Source organism: Arachis stenosperma, chromosome 2 (genome assembly GCF_014773155.1).
Source record: "Arachis stenosperma cultivar V10309 chromosome 2, arast.V10309.gnm1.PFL2, whole genome shotgun sequence".
NCBI lineage: Eukaryota > Viridiplantae > Streptophyta > Magnoliopsida > Fabales > Fabaceae > Arachis > Arachis stenosperma.
The window spans coordinates 7,395,339-7,420,551 of record NC_080378.1 but is presented as its reverse complement, the minus strand read 5'-3'; the positions used below and the strand labels follow the sequence as shown (position 1 = coordinate 7,420,551).

The following is a 25,213-nucleotide window of genomic DNA, read 5'->3' as shown; positions in this document are numbered from 1 at the left end:
TAATAAAGGAAGCAAAAGAAGGTTTGAAGAAGAAATTGGGTTGGGGTGTGTTGTGATGCATGCTTAGATTTGTTTTTTTGACATTCAATAGAAATACAGTCTGAGAAGAGATGCTCAGAACGGTTATAGTTGCGACAAAATTTATCTTTTCTGTTTGTGCCAACAAAAACAGTTAGAGCGAGTCAATCTTAGGCGTGTTTCTTCAGACTTAAAACGAGGAAGAGCATCTTCAAGACTAGAAAAGGGATTCTGATGAAGAAGAGAAGCTCTAACTAGCTCATAGTCATCAGTAAGTGTCATAAGGAACTGTATATGAGACGTGTTCGGTTGCAATAACCGTCATATGCCTTAGCATCAGTTGAATCTTTAAGAATAGGCTCACAAGAGGTCAATTGATCCCAAAGAATTTTCATCTGAGCAAGAAAATAAAAAACTGCTTGTCCATGTTTTTGCTTAAGACTATGAAACTCCTTTAGCAGTTGGTACTAATGAGAGAGGTTAAAAATAGTATAACATTTTGTTAAATGATTCCATACCTCTTTAGCAATTTCAAAATACCCAAATCGTAAATGAATGTCTGGAGTAGAGGTATTGCAAAACTAAGTGATAATCTGGTGATTTTTACTATTACAATCTTCCAATTTCTCTATAAAATCTTTCTTAGCATCCTCTTTGAATTTGGAGGTCCCTTCTTTTGATTTTTCAGTCACAATTGGTTTAACAGAACAAATAATATCACCATTCAAGCAGCGCCACAATTTGTGCCCTTTAAGAAATCCTCTCAAGACTTCAACCTAATGAGCATAGTTAGAGCCATTAAGGATAATAGGAATAGACTGAAAAACATCCGATTTTTCCATAATAGCATATACAAAAATGAAAAGAGAGAAGAAACTGCAAGATTGGAGTAAAGAACGAGAAAACAGAAGAAAAAATCGAAAAAAAGTTCACTAAAAAATTTTAGGAGGGATCCCACTATGTGCCACGTCATTCAATGAAAGATACATGGCAGCGTCTGAACGGAGGAGAAAAACACGTCAACGCTGACTCAACCGAGCTAGCATGCGGGTCAACTAATAGGCCGTATCGGGTCCAAATGTGGGCCTGACACGATGGAACTCGGGTCACCGAACAGGTCAAATGGGTACAGTTGCGGGTTGGGTGGGGACTGATGGTATCGCGGGTCGCAACACATGGATAGCTTCTGAGCCATTGATCTGGGGTCAATCTGACGACGTTGGATGAGTCTGGAAAGGAGAAGAAAACTGGTTGCGGCGGCGTGTCAGGGGTTTCCGGTGACGGGTTTGGATTCATTGGACTCGTAATGATGAGACGAAGAAAATAGTATGGTTAGTGATGAAGCACAACGCCAAAAAGGTGAGCGAAAAATAGAAACAAAACACTACGGAAAGAGAGAACAAAGAGGCTATGAACTATTTTTTATGGAGGAAAAAAAAACTATGTTCTTGATACTATGTTAAGAGCAAGAGAGTAATTTGAAAAAAAAAAGTTATTTATTATTGAGTGTATTCTAAATTTCAAATAATACAATATACAAGGATATATATATAGATGTCAGAAGAATCAAAACAATAAAGCGTAATATTCTACAATAAATATACAGTTATATTAAATAAATATAATTGATGCTAACTGATTTTAATTGATTCTAATTATACTCTAACAATTTAGATCATTATTTTAAAAAATAAAAATGGATTATATGAAATTAATCATAAACGAATTGGAAGTGATGGAAAAAAAAAAAAGAAGAGCAAGTTTTTATTAGACTTGGCTATGTTAATTTCAGTTTACTGATAAAATAATACTAACATTGTTTTACTCATTTATTTAATTGAATGTTGATTATTGATATTTTTATATTTTAGAGATTCACTATTCAAAAGTTTACTATTAATAGCTTTCTTCATAAAAATATATGTAATGTATTCCTACATTTTTTTCCTAATTTGATATATGAAAAGGATCATTAAAAAATTAAATTAATTATTTACAAAGTTAAATCTTAAATAATAATTAATTAAAATAATTGAATAAAAAATTAATAATTAAAATAGATGCATGCATATCACTTATAAATAATTTTAAACATATTTATATATCATGTTTGTATACATGTCCTTCTTGTATATTCTAATATAGGGTAATATAATGTAGAAAAAAATTTAAGTATACCAGTGTTTCAATTATTTTAATCGTTAATTTCAATTAATATATATTATATATATTTTTTATAATTCAGATCAACGATTAAAATAACTGAAACACTGATATTTCTAATATACTTAAAACTCTTTCTATAATGTATATAATGTAAGTGAACTGCTTGATTCCAAGTTGGGAGCCAAACAATGAATGAATTATGTCTGGCCTATAGAAAATAGTACTAACTATTAAGTGTATTCAATATATTTTAATATTCTTAAAATATGTTGAATACATGTTTTTAAGAATATTTCTAATAATTTTGTAAATATATTTGTAAACATTATACATAAAATTAAGTAATTTTAAATATATATTTTTTAATAATATTAAATATGCTTTAGGTTACAAACTAGGGTGTCCTTTTTATTAAATATATATTTAGAAGTATGTAGATATGGAGAAGGTAGGTGAATATCATTAGATGTATTAAATTACATCAAGTTCTTCTAAGAAAACATAGCACAAATCAATGGTTGAGAAGACTCAGAGGATCCATAATTCCATATACTTGTGGAGGTAGTTGAATATTATTATTATTATTATTATTATTATTATTATTATTATTATTATTATAAAATGAGAGCGTGTGAGATACTTTAAAGACATCATTGCCAAGTGTCCATACAAAACTACTTTCAAAGTTTCCTTTCATAGTGTGATTTTCATTTTTTTTTCCTCTCTTGGAATTGAGATATTCGGATCCATTTCTAAGGAAACTTGAAATTCCAATGATGTGTATGTAACTATGAATGTTCATCTATAAATGTTATCATATCCTTTGGTTTGTGGCAGAGAATTTAATGGCTTTTTAGAAAAACAATCATTCATTCAATTTATTACACATACCTGTCAACTTTCAACTACTTATCTATAAATATCATCCCAAGATAAAGACACCCCAAAGTTTTTAGCACTATGCTTTGTCCTCATCCTTATTCCTAGAGAACAAAGCAATGAAATTTGACTCAATCATCATCATTTATTAACCCAAAAAAAAAAAAGGATAGTAGCTGAAGAGTTTTCTGAATACTCTTTTGTTCTCTCTATATGTGTGTATCTGTTTATAATTCAGCATCCAATCATCCATAGTAGCAGGTGAAAAGTTCAGATTTTGAATTCTGTTGGGGACTAAAATCACCAAAATAGTGATGGTTTTGAGTAAAAGAAGTGTTTTTGGCACCAAGATTGAGATGGGGTTTGGCTTCATGGTTCTGGTTTTGGTGGCCTTATTGTTCAGTTTTAGTCCTATTTGTGTGTTTGGGGAAAAACATGAAAACCCTGAGAACCAGAAGAAGCTGAGGTTTGACAAAAATGGAGAATTCAAGATTCTTCAGGTTGCAGACATGCACTATGCTAATGGAAAGTCCACACTCTGCTTGAATGTGTTACCTTCACAGAATGGTTCTTGTACTGATCTCAACACCACTTCTTTTGTTCAAAGAATGATCCTTGCTGAGAAGCCTAATCTCATTGTCTTCACTGGTATTGTATACTATATATAGTATTCACTATTCAGTTCTTGTTAAATCTTTAGATTTTCATATCATTTCTTTCTAATTATTATAGATATCTTACTGTTTTTTAACTTTCATTTTTTCTTTGTTTCGGGTTTAGGGTTTAGGATAACAGGGTGTTTTTGAGTAAATTTTCATTTTAACCCAAATCGGCTCAAAATTTGAATCAATTTGTTAAAAGACTTTTAAAGAACATATTGATTTAAGGTTTCTAGTTTTGGTAAAAAAATAGTTCACCCCCCAACATTTACTAATCAGAGACAAAGATCATGGAGTGTGTATATGCATATTGGTTTTTAGTTTGTCATTTACTTTTTCTTCTAATTCTAATCTTTGTTTGTATGGGTAAACAAGTAACAATTTGTATTTAAATACATTGATACAATGACAATGGATCAAAAAATAATAGTGACAGATACAATCATAGTAACTAAAATCTAGATTTTCTTCTTAAACATCTTCCGATATTACAATTTTAAATGAGGTTTTACGTGAAATTTCGATTTTCTCTGCCTTGGATACAACAGAACAAAGATAGTATAAGATAACTTAAGGTGCAAATTTTTATTGTGATGTGGCAGGTGATAATATCTTTGGTGCTGATTCCTCGGATTCGGCGAAATCAATGGATGCTGCATTTGCTCCTGCAATTGCATCAAACATTCCTTGGGTAGCTGTTTTGGGAAATCATGACCAAGAAGGATCCCTGCATAGAGAAGGAGTGATGAAATACATTGTTGGTATGAAGAACACATTGTCTCAACTCAACCCTTCAGATGTTCACACCATTGATGGTTTTGGAAACTATAACTTAGAAGTTGGAGGAGTTGAAGGCACTGATTTTGAAAACAAATCAGTGCTCAATCTTTACTTCATTGATAGTGGAGATTATTATAAGGATCCTTCAATTTCTTTTTATGATTGGATCAAGCCATCACAGCAACTCTGGTTCCAACAAACATCCCAAAAGCTCCAGGTACTGTTCTATTGTTTGGTTTTGAGAACAGAAAAAGATTGAATACTGAGAACAGAAAAAGATTAAACACAGATTATTTGTTACTTGTGCAGAAAGCATACAAAAGTGGACCAATGCCTCAGAAAAACTCTGCTCCTGGTCTTGCATACTTTCATATACCATTGCCTGAGTATGCTAGTTTTGACAAATCAAACTTCACAGGTGTCAAACTTGAACCGGATGGCAATGGCATTAGTTCTGCTAAGGTGAATTCCGGCTTCTTCGCAACATTAGTCCAAGCTGGAGATGTGAAGGCAGTTTTCACCGGCCATGATCACCTCAATGACTTCTGTGGTAAGTTAACCGGCATAAACCTATGTTATGCTGGAGGATTCGGATACCATGCATATGGAAAGGCTGGATGGTCTAGGAGATCAAGAGTGGTGGTGGCTCGCTTGGAGAAGACGCCGGAAGGAGCTTGGGGAGATGTCAAGTCAATAAATACCTGGAAACGCCTCGACGATCAAAATTTTACTCAAATTGATGGACAAGTCCTTTGGAGCAAGAGCTTTGGAAGTAAGATATCCTGGAATACTTGCAGTAGTCTTTTGGCTTTCTTGTTACTAAATTATGTTACTAAATTTTCTTAGCATATTGCAAATGAAAAAATCATCATGTTGTTACTTTAAGAGAAGGGGGAAAGTGGGATATGGAAAATTATTGTGTTGTAAACTAAAGTCCTCTGAAGGAAATTAGATAAACAGTGCTAAATTATTATGTGATTTTAGAACAATGTTTATTGCATAATTATGAACTACCTATGGTTTTTGTATTATGTTCTTGTCATGTGAAAAATCAGTGCCTAGAAGTTCATCATGTTCTTATTACTAAAAAAATTTAATGTGCTCTATGTTGTTCTTTTTTGGATTTCATTGCAGGAAAACCATAGGTGAGACAAATAAAATAGTGGGGAACTTTGAGAATTTAAAAAGTGATGCAGACAAGTGATAGTATCCACATACATGACATGAAGATGATTTACTTTGGAGTTTGTTATAAGTTGCTATAAATTATATTGTTGTACTTGTTAAGATGGTCATGTTTCATCAATTTTGATGCTATCTAGCAGTTAACTTTTTTGTCTTAAGGTATAGTAAATGAAAAGATGTTAATTTTAATTTTTGTTTTATACTTTTTAGGACCACAATATGATTTGCAAATAATAGAGCAAAAGCATTTTCATGTGTGGGCATATGCTATATTCTTTACTGGTGGTGAATAATAACTTTAAGATATAATTGCAGTCCTATAATCTATGCAAAAATTGTGGTTACTTCTTGAATCTAAAATAAGAATTTGTACATTCAATTATCAATCTGTGCATGACATTGATATAGAAGTAGCCACATTAATTACAAAACCATGTTTCATCAATGTTTCTCATTACAGGCTTGCACAATCTCACTCACAATTGTCCTTAACATTCTCACTTGGGGGTGAAAGCCTGAAAAATAGTAAAACATAAATAAGATCATCAAAAACAAAAACATAATTATAAATTGAAAGTCAAATTATTCAACCTAAATAAAAATATCTTATATAGATACAAATCTAACACCTCATATCTAGACATGTTTATGATGAACATGTCTGAATATGACGAGCTAGACTTGTATCTATACAAGAATTTCTTGATTGGTTCAACTTACGGCGAAAATAGTAGCATGGCCAGGATCAGCAAGGTGTGCAAAGAGGTTGTCGATAGGGCCGGTGCCGGTGTAAATGTGCTGGAACCATGCTCCCATAACAGCCAACATGGCCAACCTTCCATTCTTGATCTCCTTTGTTCTCAACTCCTTGATCTTCTCAGGTGAACCGCTTCCCCATCCGAGAGGGTCAAACCATAGGCCGCCGGGATACCCTACATCAGTTCCGGTGAGCTTGTTGTTAGGGAAGATAGGGTCAGTGTTAACACAGCCTGGCTTGATGATATCAGCCCATCTTCGTCCCTCGGCCCAGCCGATGAAGATGAGCTCAACTATGAAGAGTGTGGTGGTGTCTGTGAAGTACTCTTGCTCCCCAGCAGTATACCATGAAGGTGTGTTTAGGATCCCAATCTTAGTTAGGAATTCCGGGATGAAGATGCCGGCGGCGCCTAACATAGCCCATCTGCAGTGCACAAGCTCTGCTTGAACATTCCATCTTAGGCTCTCTGGGTCAGATCCTGTTGAATCACAACTAGCTCTTATGAGTTTACGAGTCGAGTTCTACATTTCGAGTTAACCTTAGCTCCACGAGTTTAGGTGAACTCTCGAATTTGATAAAAATACTTGTATCAAGTTCATTTTAAGGATCTAACTTGGTCTAAATATTCTAACTTCAAACTTGGTCTAAATATTCTAATGGATACTTCTAAGGATGCTAATTAAATTTCTGTTAATCTCAACATTCTTAACAAAAATCACACATCAAACTTCATACCTTAATATCAATTTAGTATCAAACCATGAGTAAAAGTGAAAACAAAGAGTAGATTTTCAGTGTGAAAACTACAAATTCTGATTCAAAATATATATCAAGTTGACAAACTAGAACAACAAAATATCAATACATCTAAACATATCGAAAAATCAATGTATCTCGACAATAGATTCGATTTTTTAGTATTCTACTTTATCTAACTCGACAATTATTTTGAAATAGAAGTTAGACAAAAGTGTAAATAAAGTGAATCGAACGCATTCGAATTAAAATCTGCAAATTGATTCACAGTTACCAAGTCCTAGAGGATCAAATCCAAAGTCTCCGGGGAGACTGCCATCGAGCCAAGGCGGAGGAGTGCTGCCGGGGAACCAAAGGGGCCTATCAGGATCAGCTGCTACACACACTGTGGTGCTGGATCTAGCTCCAGTAGTTGGTGCTGTGAAGTTGTTCAACTTCAGCTTCCTTCCACTAAGAAATGAAGCTTTTGTGGTTCCCAACTGTGATCCATTCTTCTGAGAACTGCATACACAAAAAAAATCAATCACCAAATCAGCTATGTATATTCTATATATGTAATTTCGTATTCTAACATATACTTTATAGAGTGTCAAATCATAGTTAGATATACAATTATGGTGGAAACTAAGGTACAGTTAATATCATGCAAAGATCATAGTTGAGAGTCAATAGATAATAATTTAGTCAAATCTGTCAAATTAATTATTTGACGACTCTCAACTATCAACTTCTAACCTTGTGAAGTTATCTGCACTCGAGTTTTCACATATAATTATTTTGTTGTCAGAATTTCTGCAACAAAAAAGTTTAGAATTTAATTCTTATTACTTGTTCTTTTGAATAAAGATAGAATTTAACATAATTTATGCCTTTCATTTGGATCAATGCATGACACATTTTTTCACATACTATTAACCAATAATACACAAAATATGATTATGTTCCAACTAATTTGACTCATGTAGATGCTCTTTCCGTTCAAAAATACATGTGAAATTGATAAGATTGGTGTATGAAAAAGTCATAGTATCTAATACATTAAACTTTTCATGTAACAAATTTTATTAAGCAATGTGATAGTTATTCTTGGAAAAAAAAATAAAATAAAATATAAGAACATGATGAAGAAAAGATTGTGGTGGAACTTGCCTTGGGGAAGAGATGGCAACAGCTGCAATGGCAGAGGAAGCACAAGCAGAAGCCATGGCTGAGGAACTCAGCTTAGTTGATGAGTGATGAAAGGAAAAGGAAAATGCAATTATTATTATAATTATTTTTGGTTACTATATGCAAGATTTTCTTATCTCAATGGATAGGTATGGGAACTATAAATTAGATGGTGTGTTGCCACGTGGCATGTAGAATCCAATTGGATAGATTTACATGGGAGAAAAAATCAGAATCTAGTGGTTCACATCTGAGAATCTGAGACAAAATTCTGTGCCACCACAAAATAATGGATCAAAGATCAATAATCAATTTGTGGGACGATGTATGTCTCTTAAATTAAATTAAAATGAAAAAAGAAAGAATAAGACCAAGTTGACTTAACTCACTTCACATGCAATTTCATCAAGTTTCAAGATTTTTCCACATTAGAAGACTTAAATACTTAATCACAGAATCTCTAAAAAGTTTGAGGTTGATTGGAAATATTTGAGCTATAAATACTTGATTAATTTTTTTTTGTAATGTAAAATTTTTTTAATACAAACTTTTAAATTTACAGCAACATAATTTAAAAATGTGTAAAATTATAAGTATCTAGGGTAATTAAATATGATATATATGAGAAAATAACAAAAATTCTCTGGTAACTGGCTAGCATAAAATTTTGAATGTATAATCGGTAATTATTTTTTGGTTAATTATTAGCTGATTTTTGTTATCTCTTAATTGAACCGAAATAACTATAATAAAAAAAAATTATAAAGACAAATCTAACTAGAAACCTTTGTAAAATATAAAGTATGTAGATTGTGTCATTGTGCTATTGTAGAAGCAAACGTTTCTTTGTTTTTTAATTAAAAAAAAACTAGCATTTTTTGACATGGAAAAAAGGCATCAAATTTAAATGGGCCGGTTTGGGCCACTGTAACGAAATCGGATTTAGTTGAGCCCAAAAGTTATTACGAAAAAAAAATAGAGAGTGAAAGATACTAACGACGTCGTTCCAGTAATTTATGCTAATTCTGATCTTCGTTGCCCTATTCATTTTTCAAAAACCCTAACCACCAAAACCCCCTTCAATTTTCTTCCACTTCAGCTCCAGCTTCAGTTTCAGCTACCAATTACAAGAAGAAGAATGGGTGCGAAAAGGAAGAAGAGGAGCAAGGGTTCCGATAGTGACGAAGATGATGAGAGAGATTCACCGCCACCAAAGAAGCAAGGAGCTTCTGCTTCCTCCGATTCCAATTCGATTAAGCAGAAATCGAAGAAGAAGGAGATACTTCCTTCGATGATAAAGAACAAGGAGAAGAGATCTGAGATCCATGCCAAGCTCAAACGCCAGAAGAAGCTTGAGAAGCGCAATAAGCTCAAGGAACGCCAAGCCGCTGAGAAAAGAGCTCTTGAGCTCGGCGAAGAGGTTCTACTTTGATTCAATTGTATTAATGTTTTTTATTTCAAGAGAATAATTGCATTTGTTATTGGAATTTGGTGTATGCTTGGATTGGTGATTAGGATAAAAAATGTGATTTTTATGCTAAAATATCCTGATTTTGTTGCAGTTAAAAATAAAGATCACTATTTTTAGTTTTTTTTTTTTAAATTAAAATGTTGTCTAAGCTTGTGATTGTGATATGTTTTGAATGTTTATCTTAATTCACCGGAGTTGAATTGCTTCATTGTTTGTTTTGAACGGGTGCAGCCTCCAGAGAAGAAGGTTCCACGCACCATCGAGAACACCAGGGAATTCGACGAAACTGTTTGCATGCCCGACGATGAAGAGGTTTTCTTTTTACACTGTCTCCCTTGATCCCATTTTTTCACTTCAAAGTTGATTAATTTGAGCCTTTCTTTTCTATGTTCTGCTTTTGAGTAGTCTGCTAGCTCCTAGGAGGGAAAATAAGAAAAAGCATATAGAAAGCTGTTAAGAAAGAAGCTGGCGTATATTTTCTTTACAGATATGGTTTATGACACTGCGCACACAATGTAGTTGTTTAGTTGACATGCTTAGTTGTACATTTTGAGTTAGTTCTTATTAGAATTAAGGTTTTAGTTTTTGTTGTACTTAGACTCTAGAGTAAGATTTGATTCAAAGTTCAAACATGTGTATAAATATGGGTAATTGGTATTATATCTTTAGTTAAGTTGATGGTAGAATTACTTCTGGTGGTAATTTCACCTTTTTTTCTACAGAGGAATATGCATCATTGTGATTTACTAATCAGATGATATTCATAATTTTTAATCATGTTTAGTTTTAATTTCCTTTTTTTATTTTGCATGTTGAATTGCAACTGATATGATTTTAACTGTTTGTTTAAAAAATGCTTTATTTGATTTTTTTTTTGTATTTTTTGCAGTTATTTGCAGGAAATGATGCTGATGAGTTCAGTAAAATTTTGAGCCAGCAACAAACCCCAAAGATATTAATCACCACATGCCGTTTCAATTCTTCGGTAGGTCTGCTACATGGTATTGCTTTTGTCCATTATGCCTTTTTACTTCCTTTGCCTTGTTTCTTACATGTTTGCATCTTTTGGTTGAAAATAACTTAATCTGCAGAGGGGACCTGCTTTTATATCAGAATTGCTTTCTGTTATACCAAATGCACATTACTTCAAGAGAGGAACCTATGATTTAAAAAAGGTAATGGGCGTCTGTTCTCTATGTAGGTGTTTAATATGGAGAGTCCATTTGAATCTTCTTTCTAATTTTGATGTGAATGTCAGATTGTAGAATATGCGAAGAAAAAGGACTTCACTTCTATGGTGGTTGTTCACACCAATCGCCGGGAGCCAGGTAGGTTCAGGTCCTAGATAAGTTTAATGTTTTCACAATGTTATTTGTAGGATACTTATGCCTTTTCCTTTAGATTTCAGTGTGATGCCTATACAACATTTTAATTCCTCACTACATTGATTTGCAGATGCTCTCTTAATCATTGGATTGCCTGATGGACCTACTGCTCACTTCAAGCTTTCAAAGCTTGTTTTGCGCAAGGATATAAAGGTATGATATTTGTTCTTCATAAACATGATAATTTGTATGGGTCTATGGAATTGGTCTGCATATTTTTCAGTATGACTACAAAATTCATGCGCAAAATCGTGGGTGGAAAAAGAAAATGTTTTATGATGCGGTGCCTCAAGTCAAGAGGTGTTAGCCATTCTAACATATTTTGGTTGGGTTCCTTTTTGTATTTGCATTCATATACAAGAAACAATTACTTTAAGTTCCGTAAGTGTATACATATATCGGCCTTTGTTAATAGGAAATATTGGTAGATGAATCCATTTCTATTGATGTTAAGTGTGGCATGTTATGTCAAAGGTAAGTAGGCAATGAAGTATCCAACTTCTGTTGTTGATTGTATTATATTTTCCCTTTCAGAATCATGGAAATCCAACCAGTCACAAGCCTGAGCTTGTGTTCAATAACTTCACAACGCGTTTGGGGCATCGAGTTGCAAGGTCAGTCTTTACTCTTATGCTTAGTTTCTTATATGTTTCATTTGTTGTTTAACATTTATATGTTACTGGATGTGCTTCATTCTAAATTCTGGTATATTCAGATGTATGTATAATTGAAATGATGTTGTACTTGTGAGTGTTATTTTTTAAGAATTATTTTGAAAAGGGTGCAAACAATCACAAGGCTACCTTTCCTATTCTCCAAATTATCAATATTCTCTCTAGATCCTTGTCTGTTTGTGTAGCAATACTTTGTGTAATCTTTTACCCATCTTTTAAATCTCCTTATTTAATGATTTTTCCTCCTTTTAAATAGATTGATACAGTCACTTTTCCCACAAGAACCAGAATTTAAAGGCCGACGAGTGGTTACGTTCCACAATCAGAGAGACTTCATATTCTTCCGACATCATCGGTATATATCCCTTTGACTTACAAGCTACTAATATTGTCTACTTTTTACACTATTAATGATTTCATTTCCTGTTGTTAAGGTATATCTTTGAAACCAAAGAAATTAAAAAGACTGATACTAAAGGTAAAAAGGACGAAAAGGGGACAAATGAGAAAGTTCCTGATCACAAAACAATAGCTCGTCTTCAGGTTCGTGTCAGCTCTTTGCTATTTGCATTTCATTTACCACTAAAACTCTGCTTGTTGACTATTTGGTATTTATGTTAAACATGGCTCTGATGTTTTGCATTTACCTTCATTTTGGCCCTAATGTTTCTTATACTTCTTAGTGTTCAGCATTTTAGCTAATTATTCATTCAAGCATTGTTACTGTTTGAGGCCTCCAAACCTGTCTCTAATGAATTCTTTGAAAATGCAGGAATGTGGCCCTCGTTTCACATTGAAATTGATCAGCCTGCAGCATGGAACATTTGACTCCAAGGGAGGAGAATATGAGTGGGTTCATAAGGTAATTTACTTGTTAACCAAGCCTTATTGCTGTTTCAATTCCTTTTATGACTTTGCTAATCATTTCTACTGTCTTCTTAACACTGCTGTTTTTTTTTTTCTGTTTCTGTTTTCTATCTGTCCTTGTTCTTCTTTTACCTCACTTTTAGCCGGAAATGGATACAAGTCGGAGGAGGTTTTTCCTATAGTTCATGGAGAGTTGCATTTTGGAAGTTATTTCTTTTGGAGTAGGTTTTATCTGACAAAGATCGTTGCTTATCTTGAAGTTGTGGCAATCTGTCAGCATGGTTTTTCATGTATTTCCCCCCTTGCTTTTGGGGTCTAAATTCCTCAAATCTCTGTATACCAGTGCTCAGTTTTGACCTTATGTCCATTGTTAGTTCTCACAATTTAAATATAGTTTCTTAACTTGGAAATTGTTTGCTTCTACCATACTGATTTTCTTGAGCACCATTGCTTTTATTCATGTGCAACAATTTTATAAAAGCTTAGGCAAATTAAGTCAGAGAATTGATTCCAAATGAGCTGTACCATCTGTACTTTATGGCTTCATCAGGGATATGAATGTAACATACCAATCCTAGAAATGACAAGCAAGAATTGTTATTCAAATATTATGGAATTGAATTTATTATATTTATTATTATTAGTAATAGTAGAAGAAGTAGTAGTAGTGTTACTATTTTATAGTGTTTGAATTTCTAAGATGATTCTGGGAGGTGTTCCAAACTTTAATAATCTTTTTTATATATATTATTGTAATTGTTATTAATATTAGGTCTTATCCATGGAAAGAGATTAGCCATATGATGGATGAAACAAGCTGTGATCTTGTCAAACTCTTGATACAACTTCTGTGATCTGTCTTTAGTTAGGTCCACACGGTTCAACCGCTCTAATATCAATCAAATTGTGCTTCACCAATATTTTCAAAAATATCTAGGGTTTGTTTGGTTCTTAATTTTTAATATTATGTTTTTCTATGAATAAGTTTATCATCTAGTTTTATTCTTTTTATAATGCTATCTATTTTTGAGATCGTGAATGAAACTATGAAAGAGTGGAAGCATGAAAACAATTATTTATTAAAAAAATAATTCTAATTCTAAGACAATAACTTTAGATTGTTGAGGCGTTATTGTCCTTTGGTCATTTTGAACAGTTGGGAAGAAAAATAAATGTTGCAGATGAAATTGTTTCCTCTTTTCTTTGATATTGGCCTTTCCATTAATCAAAAGGTGAATTGGATACTTATCCTTAACATATACCATACCCCACGCTGCCAAATTTATCATCAATTATCACTTAATGTGGTCCATTGTCTACCATGTGTTCCTTATCTTTTTTTTTCTCCCTTCATTTATAATATAATTTTAATAAAACATTGTCACAATTCACAACTCGAAAAAGTGAGAAATTACTGTTTTAATGAGCAAAAGATAAAGACCAGAAACAAAAACCAAGATAAAGTCATCTTTCCTTAAACACCAAAAGCTAGATTTAATTTGTTCCCCCAAAAAGACTTGTGTTAGCATATACGTTAAGTATAGTGTTAATCACCTATTTATTATTAAGGATTTAATTAGAGAGTTAATTTTTCTTGTTAACATCAGTTATTTTTTAAAAATTTATCTTAACTTTTAAATTATAAATTTTTAAATTCTAACTTCTAATTCTAAATCTTCTAAAAAATAAGGCTAGAAAATCAATTTTATAATGAAAAAGGGTTAATATTGATTAATTAAAAATTAATTCATATATTTATTCTATTTTGTATCATTAAGTGAGGTGCCGACTTACTTTCAATAAAATTTTTTATTGTGAAAAAAAAGTGAGTTTATATGTGTATTATACTTGATATTAATATGCATATATAACGTTAATCTTCCATCACATATAATATATCTCATTCCATTTTTCGTTTTATTTCCTATATGACTTATTTATTAGTCATTTTTATTTTTAGGCAAGTGGATGCTGTCATGGTGTACACTTGTAATGTCTTATACTTTTTTTTTTGTCTACAATATTTTTTAATCTGATACTGATAGACTAAGAATTAATTTGTTATAGATCTGAACTCTATTTAAAAATTTATTGTTAGTCAATAAATTACTATATAATATATACATAAGATAAAATTCAAATTTCAAATACTTATTTAAGCGGATGAATAAATTAATCACTCCATTTCAAATTGTTTATTTATCTTATATGCATGGAGGTGATTTTAAAATCATAAGGAAAAGGGACACCGACATGTATAATTTGCATTTCTTTCCTAAACTTTGGTTAACCACAAAAATTTGCATTCCGTGTCCATTTAGATATTAATAAAATAGGGGGATGAAGCAATCATTATTTGAAAAAAAAAAAAGAAATTAAAGGAAAAAAAGGAAAAGAGGAATGGAAGGAGGGAGGTATAAATAACCATTTGACTCTTGAATAAAACTATATTAATGAAAACTGGATAACGATAAAGTATTACTAAACAATCACAACAATAGCAGAAACTTTTCTCTTTTAGGAAGGTTAATTTTTTATATGATGTCAAATGTTATATTTTGTAACCGGCCTGCTATGAAAACCACAGTATTATTTTAATAATAATAATCATCATAATAATATAATACCTTTCGTACAAAAAAAACATCAATTTGTTTTCTCAAAATTATTCCAAAATTTGGATGAATAATAATATTATAAAAGTGCAAACATTATAATAGGTCCAAATCAGTATCCTATTAAGCATGGATTAGTGGAATATTATTTTTCAAGATTACGTTATGTAAACTCAAAAAATTAGTTATTAAATTAATTATTTATATAAAATATATATTATAATATAAATATATACATTAAAAATATATAATATAATAGACATAATTTTATAAGAAAATATAATAATTGATTTAATAGTAAATATTTTGTGTGTAATAACATTTTATTATTTTTGCAAGAACAAACTAATAATTAGATATTTGAATATTTCGCAAAGATTTATAGATTCCTTATTGGCATTAACCAAACAAAAAAAGGTATCAAATTGAATATACGTACTTTAGGTTTGGCACTGATTATTTACTAAGTTTAATATGTAATTTATTTTTTTTTATAAAGGTTACTTGGATCATCAGTCTCATTTTTTAAAATTCTTCTTTTTGGAGGAATTGGGTGTTGTAGAAAATAAGCAACACCGACTAATTTGTCCACTTAAATAAGTATCGAGATTTAAATTCTGTTTTATGCATGTAATAATTTATTAACCAATAATAAATCCTTAAATAAAGTTCAGATTTATAATAAATTAGTCTCGAATTGAGAAATACTGTAGATAAAAAAATAAATAAATAATCAATAAAACAGTAAAAAAAATAACAATAATTCTTTGGTAAATTACTATGACCAAAAAAATTTTACTAGTTTATTCCTTTCTTTTTCATAGGAAGATGATGATTGATTTCTCTGAACTTCCAAGGCAAACAAAGAGAAGAAGAAAGGAATAAATTCCATTCACATTCTTCTTTCTGCTAGGGCATCACTTCACCCACAATTTGATGATGTTAACAAATATTCAGATTAAAATATTACTAACCTAACTCAACCAATTGGGAAAGCTTATTCCATTCTAAAATAGAAAGAATCATTTAAATACTTTTCTGTGGTAAATTTACCACTATATGAATTATTTTAAAAATACTTATAGTATGAGCTTTTAAAATTTAGAATAAATGTCAAATTAATTTTTAAAAATTTTTAATCGAATATTTTTGTCACTTTGGACCCTAATAAATTTTTAGACTTTAGAAATTCTCAAAAATTATTCCTGCTGGATTAATTAGTATTTTTATAATTTTAAATATGAATAATTTGTCTTAGAATATATTCTTTTAGAATTAATTATTTTATAATAAAATTTATTAAAAATTATTTGTTTAATATTTATACTAAAAATTTGATCAAAATAATAAATAAGCCAATATATCCAATAAATTTTTTTGAAAACTACTAAAAAATAAAAATTTATTAAAAACTAAAAATATTCAAATTTAGGGACTAATTTAAATGATTATTCTAAAACTTACCTTAGTGGGAAGGCTAATTAATTTAGAGTTACGGTATCTATGAATTATTGTAAATTAGAAAAAAAAAAGACACACTAGTTGAGTCAACCAATACCATTCATAAGACTACATATTTAATTATTTCTCCATAATATAATAATGCACAATATAATGAATGACATAACAAAATTATTAGTCATAGATATACTATAGATCAAAATTAAATAATAAATAAATAAATGTCTATTTGCATAGGCGTGTTGCCCAGTTGCCATGGTGATAAATGATACTGCAGTAATGCTAATTGCGTCATAAAGTGTCCTTCAATGATAATAAAAAAAAATGAAACAAAAAATTAGAAAACAAAATAAAAGAAAAAGAATAAAAATAAGATTCCAATTTCACGGAAACAGCATCGCACCTCTCTCTCTCTCTCTCTCTTTCTCTCTTTCTCTCTCTCTTTTCCATAAACAGTCATCTAACAACGAATCCAGAACAAAAGCTCTCTCTTTCTCTATATATACTACTCATACAACGAATGGAACAACGTTAACGACAAAAGAAGGCTTAAAAAGGAGCTTCAATTATATTTGCTTTTCAAAGCTTCATTTATTCAAACGCTGCTATAATTAGTGACCCATTTCAGCTTCCTACAGAAAGCACAAAACTTTGCTTCTATTTTTTCCAGAACCTTCTTTTCTTAGTACCCCTTTTGGACAGTGGCTAGGATTTTGAAAATGGTAAGTGATTTCTCGCTTTTGTACCTAAAAAGTTCGGTTTTTTGCTCATTTGGGTCTTGGTTTTTATGTTCAAAACTTGAACAAGTTTTGTTTTTGCTCATGTGGGTGTTTTGTTTTCAGCTCAAATTTGATTTTGGGGTGGTTTTGTTATGGATTTGGAGAAAATAAAAGAAGGGGATTTTGATGTTGGTTTATGCTTGGAATTTCAGGTAGTAGCTGCAGGTTCTAGTGTTGCTAAGCTCAACTTGAGAAAAGGGAAGGGTTCTTCTTATAATGTTATGAGCGGTGGTGATAACAGTGATGGAGATCTTTCCATTGTTAGTAATAACAGTGACAGTGAGTGTTGTTCATCATCAATGGTGGAGGTGGAAAGGGGTCCTTCATGTGTTTCATTCACCACTTTCAATATCTTGGCTCCTATTTACAAAAGGATTGATCCAAAGGTCTTGTCTTGTGCTATTTTCCCTTAGTTTTTAACATTTATGCAATCACTTGTGTCTTAATTTGTATGTTTTTGAACAGAACCAAAGCCTCAGGGAAAGTGAGTTCAGGTACTCCTGGTTGTCCAGGAATGAAAGTATTCTGAATTCCTTGCTTGCTGAATCATCTTCCATAATGTGCCTTCAGGTAGCAATTTCTCTCTTTTCTTGGTAGAAAGTGTAGGAATTTTAAGTATGAGTAGTATTAGTATATGTTTGAGTCAAGATGTGATTTCTGGTCAATTTTGTGGTTTTAGGCTTAATCCAATAATTTAGATATCCTCGAGTGTTGTGTGTGTGACTTATGATCCTTGTTTCATTTGTAGGAATTTTGGGTTGGAAATGAAGAACTTGTTCACATGTATGAGGAGAAACTAGGGGATGCTGGTTACCATCTCTTCAAGCTTGCTCGAACCAACAACCGCGGAGATGGTAAGTGTGTGTGAAAATGAAATTCATGGTCCATCTTGCTTAGATATTTGGATTGCTAGCATACTAGTAGTTAGTACTAAGTACCGATGTTCCATGCGTTTGAGGTTTTCCGATTTTTGTCATAATCTAAAGTATAAGTTTCTCCAAGTAAATTTGTTACTCTGTAGCTCAAAACTCATATCTACTATACTTTATGCAGGTCTTCTTACTGCTATACACACAAAATATTTACATGTTGTGAATTATCGGGAGTTGTTTTTAAACGATTTCGGTGATCGCGTTGCTCAGTTGTTACACGTTCAGTCTATTGCCCCTGTTTCGCAAAACCAAATGGGAAGTCTTCACCAAGAGTTTCTTATTGTGAACACACACCTGTTATTTCCTCACAATTCAAGTCTATGTATAGTGAGATTGCATCAGGTATGTCCATGTTTTTCTTCTGATTCACATATGAATTTTGTTTTCAATCTTATCTTAGCTTTCACTGTTTTTGTAGGTTCACCAAATTTTGGAGCAAGTGGAATTGTTTCAAAAAGAAAACAAGCTGAAACCGATGCCTATTATACTCTGCGGGTGAGTTTATTGTTCGATTTTGCTGCAATGTTGGTATGCTTAACAGAATCAGGTTTCCTAATAGTGTGAACTTCAATGTTCAATCTAATGCAGTGACTGGAATGGAAGTAAGAAAGGGCATGTATACAAGTTTCTTAGGTCACAAGGGTTTGTTTCATCATATGACAGTTATGCAGATTCCCACAAGGTTAATATCTTACTAGTTCATAAATTCTTAAGCTTTGTTTTAGATTTTTGTTTTCATGTTTTTTTATTGTCTTGTTAATCCAGCAGTGGGTTAGTCACCGAAATCATAGAGGAAATATCTGCGGTGTCGACTTCATTTGGCTTTGCAATCCGAACCAACCACGGAAACCTTTGAAGACAAGTTGGGCCGAAGCTGTTTTTAGCATACTCAAGGTGAGTAATACTATGCTGCTTATAGGTTGATTTGTAAAATTTGCTGATGAACTTAGAGACTTAAAGGGTGTGTTTTCGGCTTATCTAGTCAGAAATTACTTCCTTCATTGAAAACAAAAAATCAATATTCACATATTTGGATAAATTGTTTTGAAAAATTAGGATTTGAAAAGAACAAAACAAAACATTTCTCAGCTTTTGTTTTGTAGAAGCTGAAAAGTAGTAGCTTTTCAGAAAAATTGATTTTCAGCTTTTTAATTATATAGAAGATTTTAGTTTAAAAGTTATTTTGTCCAAACCAACTCGGGTTAGTTGAGTGGTTAGTTCACTCGTTTGCTTAGGCAAGTGTGGGGTTTGAATCTCGTCTTGTGTATGCAACAATCTATTGACAGATTAGTCCTTAAGCTTGTCGAGTCGGGGATACTGTGGGAATAAAAAAAATTACTTTTTCCTCAAGATGAAACAAACACACCTCTCCAACACATATCTGACAGACATATATTATACTATCCTTTTGATTTGTCATAGATTCATAATCATAGGACTCCCATTGTTGTAAAAAATTAATGAATCCTTGTGGCTCAAATGTGTATTATCCTTGTGGCTCTGAATATGACCTTTTTCCTTCGGGGATTTGATTTCAGTACCAGCTACGAAAAGCTTCGCTGTCTGAAGACGGTGCATTTACATTTCTGAAGGGCGACAATTGTGCCGATGCTGTGACATATCTTAGTTTCCATGAAGCACTGCGGCAGGTATACTTCACAATCTGCTAATATATGATAATGACATAGATATGAGGCAGTGAACTTAATCATTTATATGTTGCAACTGTTTTTCAGGTAAAATTAGTTGATGTGCCTAATGGATTATGCATTCAGCAGTTCCAAGATCTATGGAATCAAGCAGATGTTGATGGAAATGGGGTCATCGACTTCGAGGAATTCAAGGTATTTCACATATCTACGTTAATTACATGTCCCATTACCTGCAGGTGTTTTCTTTATCGCCCCAAATCCAAACTCATATCTGTCTTGCCTCACTTCAAGCGTGATCTTTCCTGTCTGAAATATAATCTATGACTTATGATTTATAAAAATGAAATACAAAGTACTAAAAATATCATGTAAGTTCCAAATATAATTAAATTTATCACACTACAAATTCTAAGCAATGTTATAAAAGTTTAAATTCATCAAATCCGATAATCTATCTCAATCATTCATTTGTGTATATGTTTGGGATGAGTACGGGGCGGGGTGACCACTACCCATACCTGTTCCATATCCAAACAATTATTGTCAGGTATTGTCGGTATATGCTCCAAAATCCAGTAAATGGTTGAAAAACCTGCCTCGTTCTGGGCGGGCAAATCAGTTGGCTCAAATTGTCGTCTCTGTTCAGTATATATTTGATTGGTTTAGTTTAATATTGTAGAGATTTGTGTGGTTTAGTTTGATGTTAGATTGATTCTATATCTTTGACCTATAAGCTCTTATTGTGCATAATCTATGAATGTTAACAGACTTTCATAGTTGTGATATCCACCTTGAACATTACTTCTTACATAGTATCCGGTCCTCGTCATTTCGCTTCCTCGTGTCTATGTTCATCTTTGTTTCGGTTATGCATGTCTTCACTCATCCGCAACCTTAAGCCGAAGCTGATGCCTTCATCCAATCTCTAATTCCATATGTTAATAAAACTGTGATATCTGACTTTTGCAGCAAAAGATTTGGAACTCTACATGTCCAGAGCCTGTATTGGAAAGCTTCAATGGTTGCATGGAGGATGCGAATGCGACGAATGAGCACGAAACCATCGGCTTTAAGGTGAAGAAGGCGATGTTGTTCCCTCGAGAAGTCGAGAGAGGACATTGGCCAGAAGAGTATTCTCTTTCAGATCATGCTAGGCTCACTGCTGTGTTTTCACCAGCAAAGATGAGATGTTATGGATCACAAAAACTATAGCTAGTTACTTCATACTTTAAATTATCAATATAAGCTTTTGTTAGATTTTTCTTTTTCTTTTTTTTTTTTTTAACTTTTAGGTTGTGGAAGTATATTATAGTGTATAGTCCTAAGAAAAATTATTTGTGTGGGGAGTCGAAAAAAAAAGGTAGGAAAAATTTGTAATCAAATTTTGGTAAGTCGTGGCCAAATTTTTCTGGCAATAGGGTGAAATTTTTTGCATTGTAAGAGTTGAAAGAAAGGAATCTCTAGGCATGCCTTTCTTTTCTCTAATTTACCCTTCTAAGTTACTATTTCCCCAAACATCATTTTCATTAGTTCATCCCATTCAAATTATTAGTCTCAATTTTTTGTAAGAAGAAACAAAAACCTACTAGCATTGATATTTTATTGTTGTTGATGGTAATCAGTGACTAAGAGAAAGGAGGTTGAATTTTAGATCTTTTTGTTGAATATTAATTTCTGTCCTTTTAAAGAAATTTTAGAAGATATTTTTACTTTTGTCTCATGTTGAGTTGAGAGATACTTTTGTTTTGTCTCGTGCCGAATTGAGAGATATTTTTTGTTTTCGTTTCCAGATTAACAGAAACTGAAAAAGGAGTAGAAAAAAAGAATTAACACTAGATATATTCTGGTTTAGCCACTAGGTACAATGTGGCTTATATCCAGTCTCTATCATAATAATGATGGAATTTCACTATGTTATCACTTATCACAACATTACAAACACTAATTTCTCTTTAGGAACTACCCATTTTTATATGGGACAAATTCAGATTCTACATCTAATCTGAATTTGACTAGGACTCAAAACTTAACTTTCAACTGCAAAGTGCTAACCCAACTTGCAAGAGAATCCACATAGGATCATGAATCACAACATACAGATATACAAAGAAACTCGGAGACATCTATGACTTTTTCTCTAATATTGATCACTGTCTTTTGACTTTTTCTTATAAATCTCACCATATTTGCTTTTTACCATGAGACCCAGATAATACTAAGAAAAAGAAACTAAAATGAAATTCATTGAAGGAGAAGAACTTTAGATAGCTTGAAAGTTATGAAAACTCTGTGCTTTCCACTTACTCTCCTTGATCTCAAGTTTTGGCCGTTCACCCTTAATATAGAAGGGGAAGCTTTCAAGGTTAAAACACTAACCCAACAATTTCTTCTCCTACCACAGAGTAGCAGCGGCTTCAACAGAGAGAGATGAGAGAACCGAGGATAATGCATGCAAGGTTACCTCATCTTTCTCAACCTTTTTCTTCAAGCTTTTTTAGTCTGGACCCTTGATCTTTACTTTGGCCCCAAGACTGAATTCGGACTCTTGATGAGTTTCTGACCCAGAGTAGTTTCAAGGTTTTCATATTTGCTTCTACCTTCCTAGAGGTTCAGACGCACTTTTTCTCTTGGTGAACAAAAATGGAAGTAAGCTTTTTTCAACTTAGATTTGCTTCTTCACCGAGGCAGATTGTTTATTTTTTTAGGCAAAAAAAAATCTTGAAGCATTTTTTCAAATCATATCTTCAATGGCAAATACCTTTCTTGGCTATTTTTTGTGAACTTCACTTTTTTTTCTGCCTTCTTCTTTGATGGATTGAAGTGACAAGACAAAAAAGAGGAGAGAAGAAAGAAACTTTAAGTGGAAACATTGAATGGAATTAAAACAAATTGAATTTCCACTTCAATTTCCCAAGATATTAAGTAACGTGTAAGGTATTTAATGCAATTAAATCAATTTAAATTTTCTCTTTCAATTACCAAGGCATAAACTTAATTGAGTTGAGATTTGGAATTCATTAGGCCATGAGAATAGGTAACTGAAGTATGCTTGAAGACTTGAGTCAATTATTTCTTTCTTTAATTTATGATGGGTCTGGTTGGATTTTTATTTCAGCCACTTGAATTAACCATGTGATGAGCTTATATATGTTTGGAAACCAAAAAGGGGCTTCTATTTGTTGGCCCATTAGAAAAATTTTTTTGCACACTAACAAAAACATCAAACAAACTATTGAAAATTATTTAAACACTTAAATATATTTAATAATATTTATTCATCATTTTTAATTTAAGTTTTCCGAACTCAACAATTGTGTATCTGTGTTGAACATATTTTATACACTATATTTATTTGATGTTTTTCCCATGTGTGTTTCTTTTGTATTTAATTATGTTTTAACAAAAATTAAAATATATTTTCTGACACGTTTGATATATCTAAATATTGTTACAGTTTAATAGAAAATTATATTTTTTTGACACGTTTCTTCATACTACATTATTATCAAGAATAAATTTGAAGAAAGAACAAGTTTTTAATAATTTTTAGTTAAATATTTTTATAATATTTTTAAAATATACTTTTATGACATATATTACAAGACATTTATTTTATATTTTTATTATATTTCCAATGCCAAATATGCCATACACCATTACTTCACATCACATACGTTAATGAGTTATGTTTATCTATTAGGTAATAATAATGAATATTATTTGAATACATCTTCAAAAGTAATTTAGATATTAGATTGGTTGGTTTATAAGAAGTTGTAAAAAGTTCTTATTGAACGGATCATTCCTCCACATGTGCAAGTTTATGATCATGATTATGATTATAGTTCAGAGTTATTTTATATTTAGTTTGACTATATATGCTTTGATCAAGATTGAGTCATGACCCAAAAATTAGACTAGACACATTCATATTTAAAATTTGACTTTAGTATATTATTAAAAAAATAAACCAATAAAAAATGTATACAACAACGATAAAAATTTATTCTACTAGATAGAATCAAATATATGGATTAAACGATGTCATTAATATTATAAAAAAAAATTTAAGTGTATTAAAGAACACTAATATTCTAATTATTTTAACTGTCTAGTTTAATTAATATATATTATATATATTTTTTATAATTTATATCAACGGTTAAAACAGCTGGAACACCGATATTTTTGGTACACTTGAAACTCTTCCTTATATTTATAATTGTTCATACCCTGATCCAACGTCAAGACCCAGGTTCAAATAGGACAAAAATGCTCAATCTATAGATTGGCCTTCCCACGCAACCGACCTCCTCCCAAGAAGTCGGATTCGATGCAGACTCCACTCTAAGGAAGTCGGGAACGAAGGTTAGCTGGCAGATAACACTTATTCAAATAAGTAACTGCCCCTAAAATCTCTCAACCCACTTCAGGAGCCATACTTCAACTTCCCTAAGATAAAGGGACGATTATCCTTCTTAAAAGGTGGAACTACTCCAACGGTAGTTATTGGTTCACCATTATAAATACACCCCTCAGGTATCTCTAAGTTCCAATATTCTCTAAACTTGCTTAGACCATTGCTGACTTAGGTATCGGAGTGTCTTTGCAGGTATCACCCCCTATTCACTCGTGTGCACATAAGTCGGACGGAGGTTCTCAAGCGCGAACCTAGTCAAAGAACTCCCTCTTTCAGACGATTGGGCCAACCCAACGAGTCAAACCCACTAATTTCCAGTTACCCATCGTAACAATAATAAAACTCTTAACATATAATTTTTTTTTACCATCTCATCTATGATTTTTTTATAATCTTCCTTTATTTATCTACTATCTAATCCACTCTCATAATATAAAATAATGATTTCTTTATGTAAGTTTCAAAGTTGCTGAAGAACAGTTGGAATTTGGAAGTTAGGATGACCGTACAATAAAGTTGAAAATAAGGAAAATGTTTTATAATCATAGTCTTATCAATTGAATATGTAATGATTTGGAGAGAGTGAGTTT

The 25,213-nt window shown here is 31.9% G+C and overlaps 4 protein-coding genes across 6 annotated transcripts; 3 read left to right on the top strand and 1 right to left on the bottom strand.

The window, feature by feature from the left end:
* The first annotated feature begins 2,497 nt into the window (after positions 1–2,497).
* Positions 2,498–5,958, top strand: LOC130961082 (probable inactive purple acid phosphatase 29). Of its 2 annotated transcripts, XM_057886752.1 has the most exons (4): positions 2,587–3,711; positions 4,325–4,719; positions 4,812–5,274; positions 5,637–5,958. In XM_057886752.1, exons 1-4 carry the CDS (start codon positions 3,378–3,380, stop codon positions 5,645–5,647), a joined length of 1,203 nt encoding a protein of 400 aa, XP_057742735.1. In that variant the 5' UTR covers positions 2,587–3,377; the 3' UTR covers positions 5,648–5,958. The 2 variants fall into 2 exon arrangements, with proteins under 2 accessions (XP_057742734.1, XP_057742735.1); XM_057886751.1 differs by lacking the exon at positions 5,637–5,958 and having other exon boundaries at positions 2,498–3,711; positions 4,812–5,571.
* An 84-nt stretch (positions 5,959–6,042) lies between these two features.
* On the bottom strand, positions 6,043–8,599 carry LOC130961085 (chlorophyll a-b binding protein 7, chloroplastic). Its single transcript, XM_057886754.1, has 4 exons — positions 8,350–8,599; positions 7,475–7,701; positions 6,408–6,922; positions 6,043–6,202 (listed from the first exon to the last, which is right to left on the bottom strand). Exons 1-4 carry the CDS (start codon positions 8,403–8,405, stop codon positions 6,185–6,187), a joined length of 816 nt encoding a protein of 271 aa, XP_057742737.1. The 5' UTR covers positions 8,406–8,599; the 3' UTR covers positions 6,043–6,184.
* Positions 8,600–9,406: 807 nt separating this feature from the next.
* On the top strand, positions 9,407–13,370 carry LOC130961083 (uncharacterized). Its single transcript, XM_057886753.1, has 11 exons — positions 9,407–9,787; positions 10,070–10,150; positions 10,728–10,823; positions 10,930–11,013; positions 11,097–11,166; positions 11,294–11,376; positions 11,758–11,837; positions 12,154–12,252; positions 12,332–12,440; positions 12,670–12,759; positions 12,908–13,370. Exons 1-11 carry the CDS (start codon positions 9,506–9,508, stop codon positions 12,944–12,946), a joined length of 1,113 nt encoding a protein of 370 aa, XP_057742736.1. The 5' UTR covers positions 9,407–9,505; the 3' UTR covers positions 12,947–13,370.
* A 3,858-nt stretch (positions 13,371–17,228) lies between these two features.
* Positions 17,229–21,918, top strand: LOC130961456 (uncharacterized calcium-binding protein At1g02270-like). 2 transcript variants are annotated; one of them, XM_057887355.1, is made up of 11 exons: positions 17,229–17,562; positions 17,772–18,005; positions 18,085–18,189; positions 18,368–18,473; positions 18,673–18,893; positions 18,970–19,046; positions 19,140–19,233; positions 19,317–19,445; positions 20,090–20,200; positions 20,288–20,395; positions 21,173–21,918. In XM_057887355.1, exons 1-11 carry the CDS (start codon positions 17,560–17,562, stop codon positions 21,413–21,415), a joined length of 1,431 nt encoding a protein of 476 aa, XP_057743338.1. In that variant the 5' UTR covers positions 17,229–17,559; the 3' UTR covers positions 21,416–21,918. The 2 variants fall into 2 exon arrangements, with proteins under 2 accessions (XP_057743338.1, XP_057743339.1); XM_057887356.1 differs by having other exon boundaries at positions 17,230–17,562; positions 19,320–19,445.
* Positions 21,919–25,213: the final 3,295 nt, after the last annotated feature.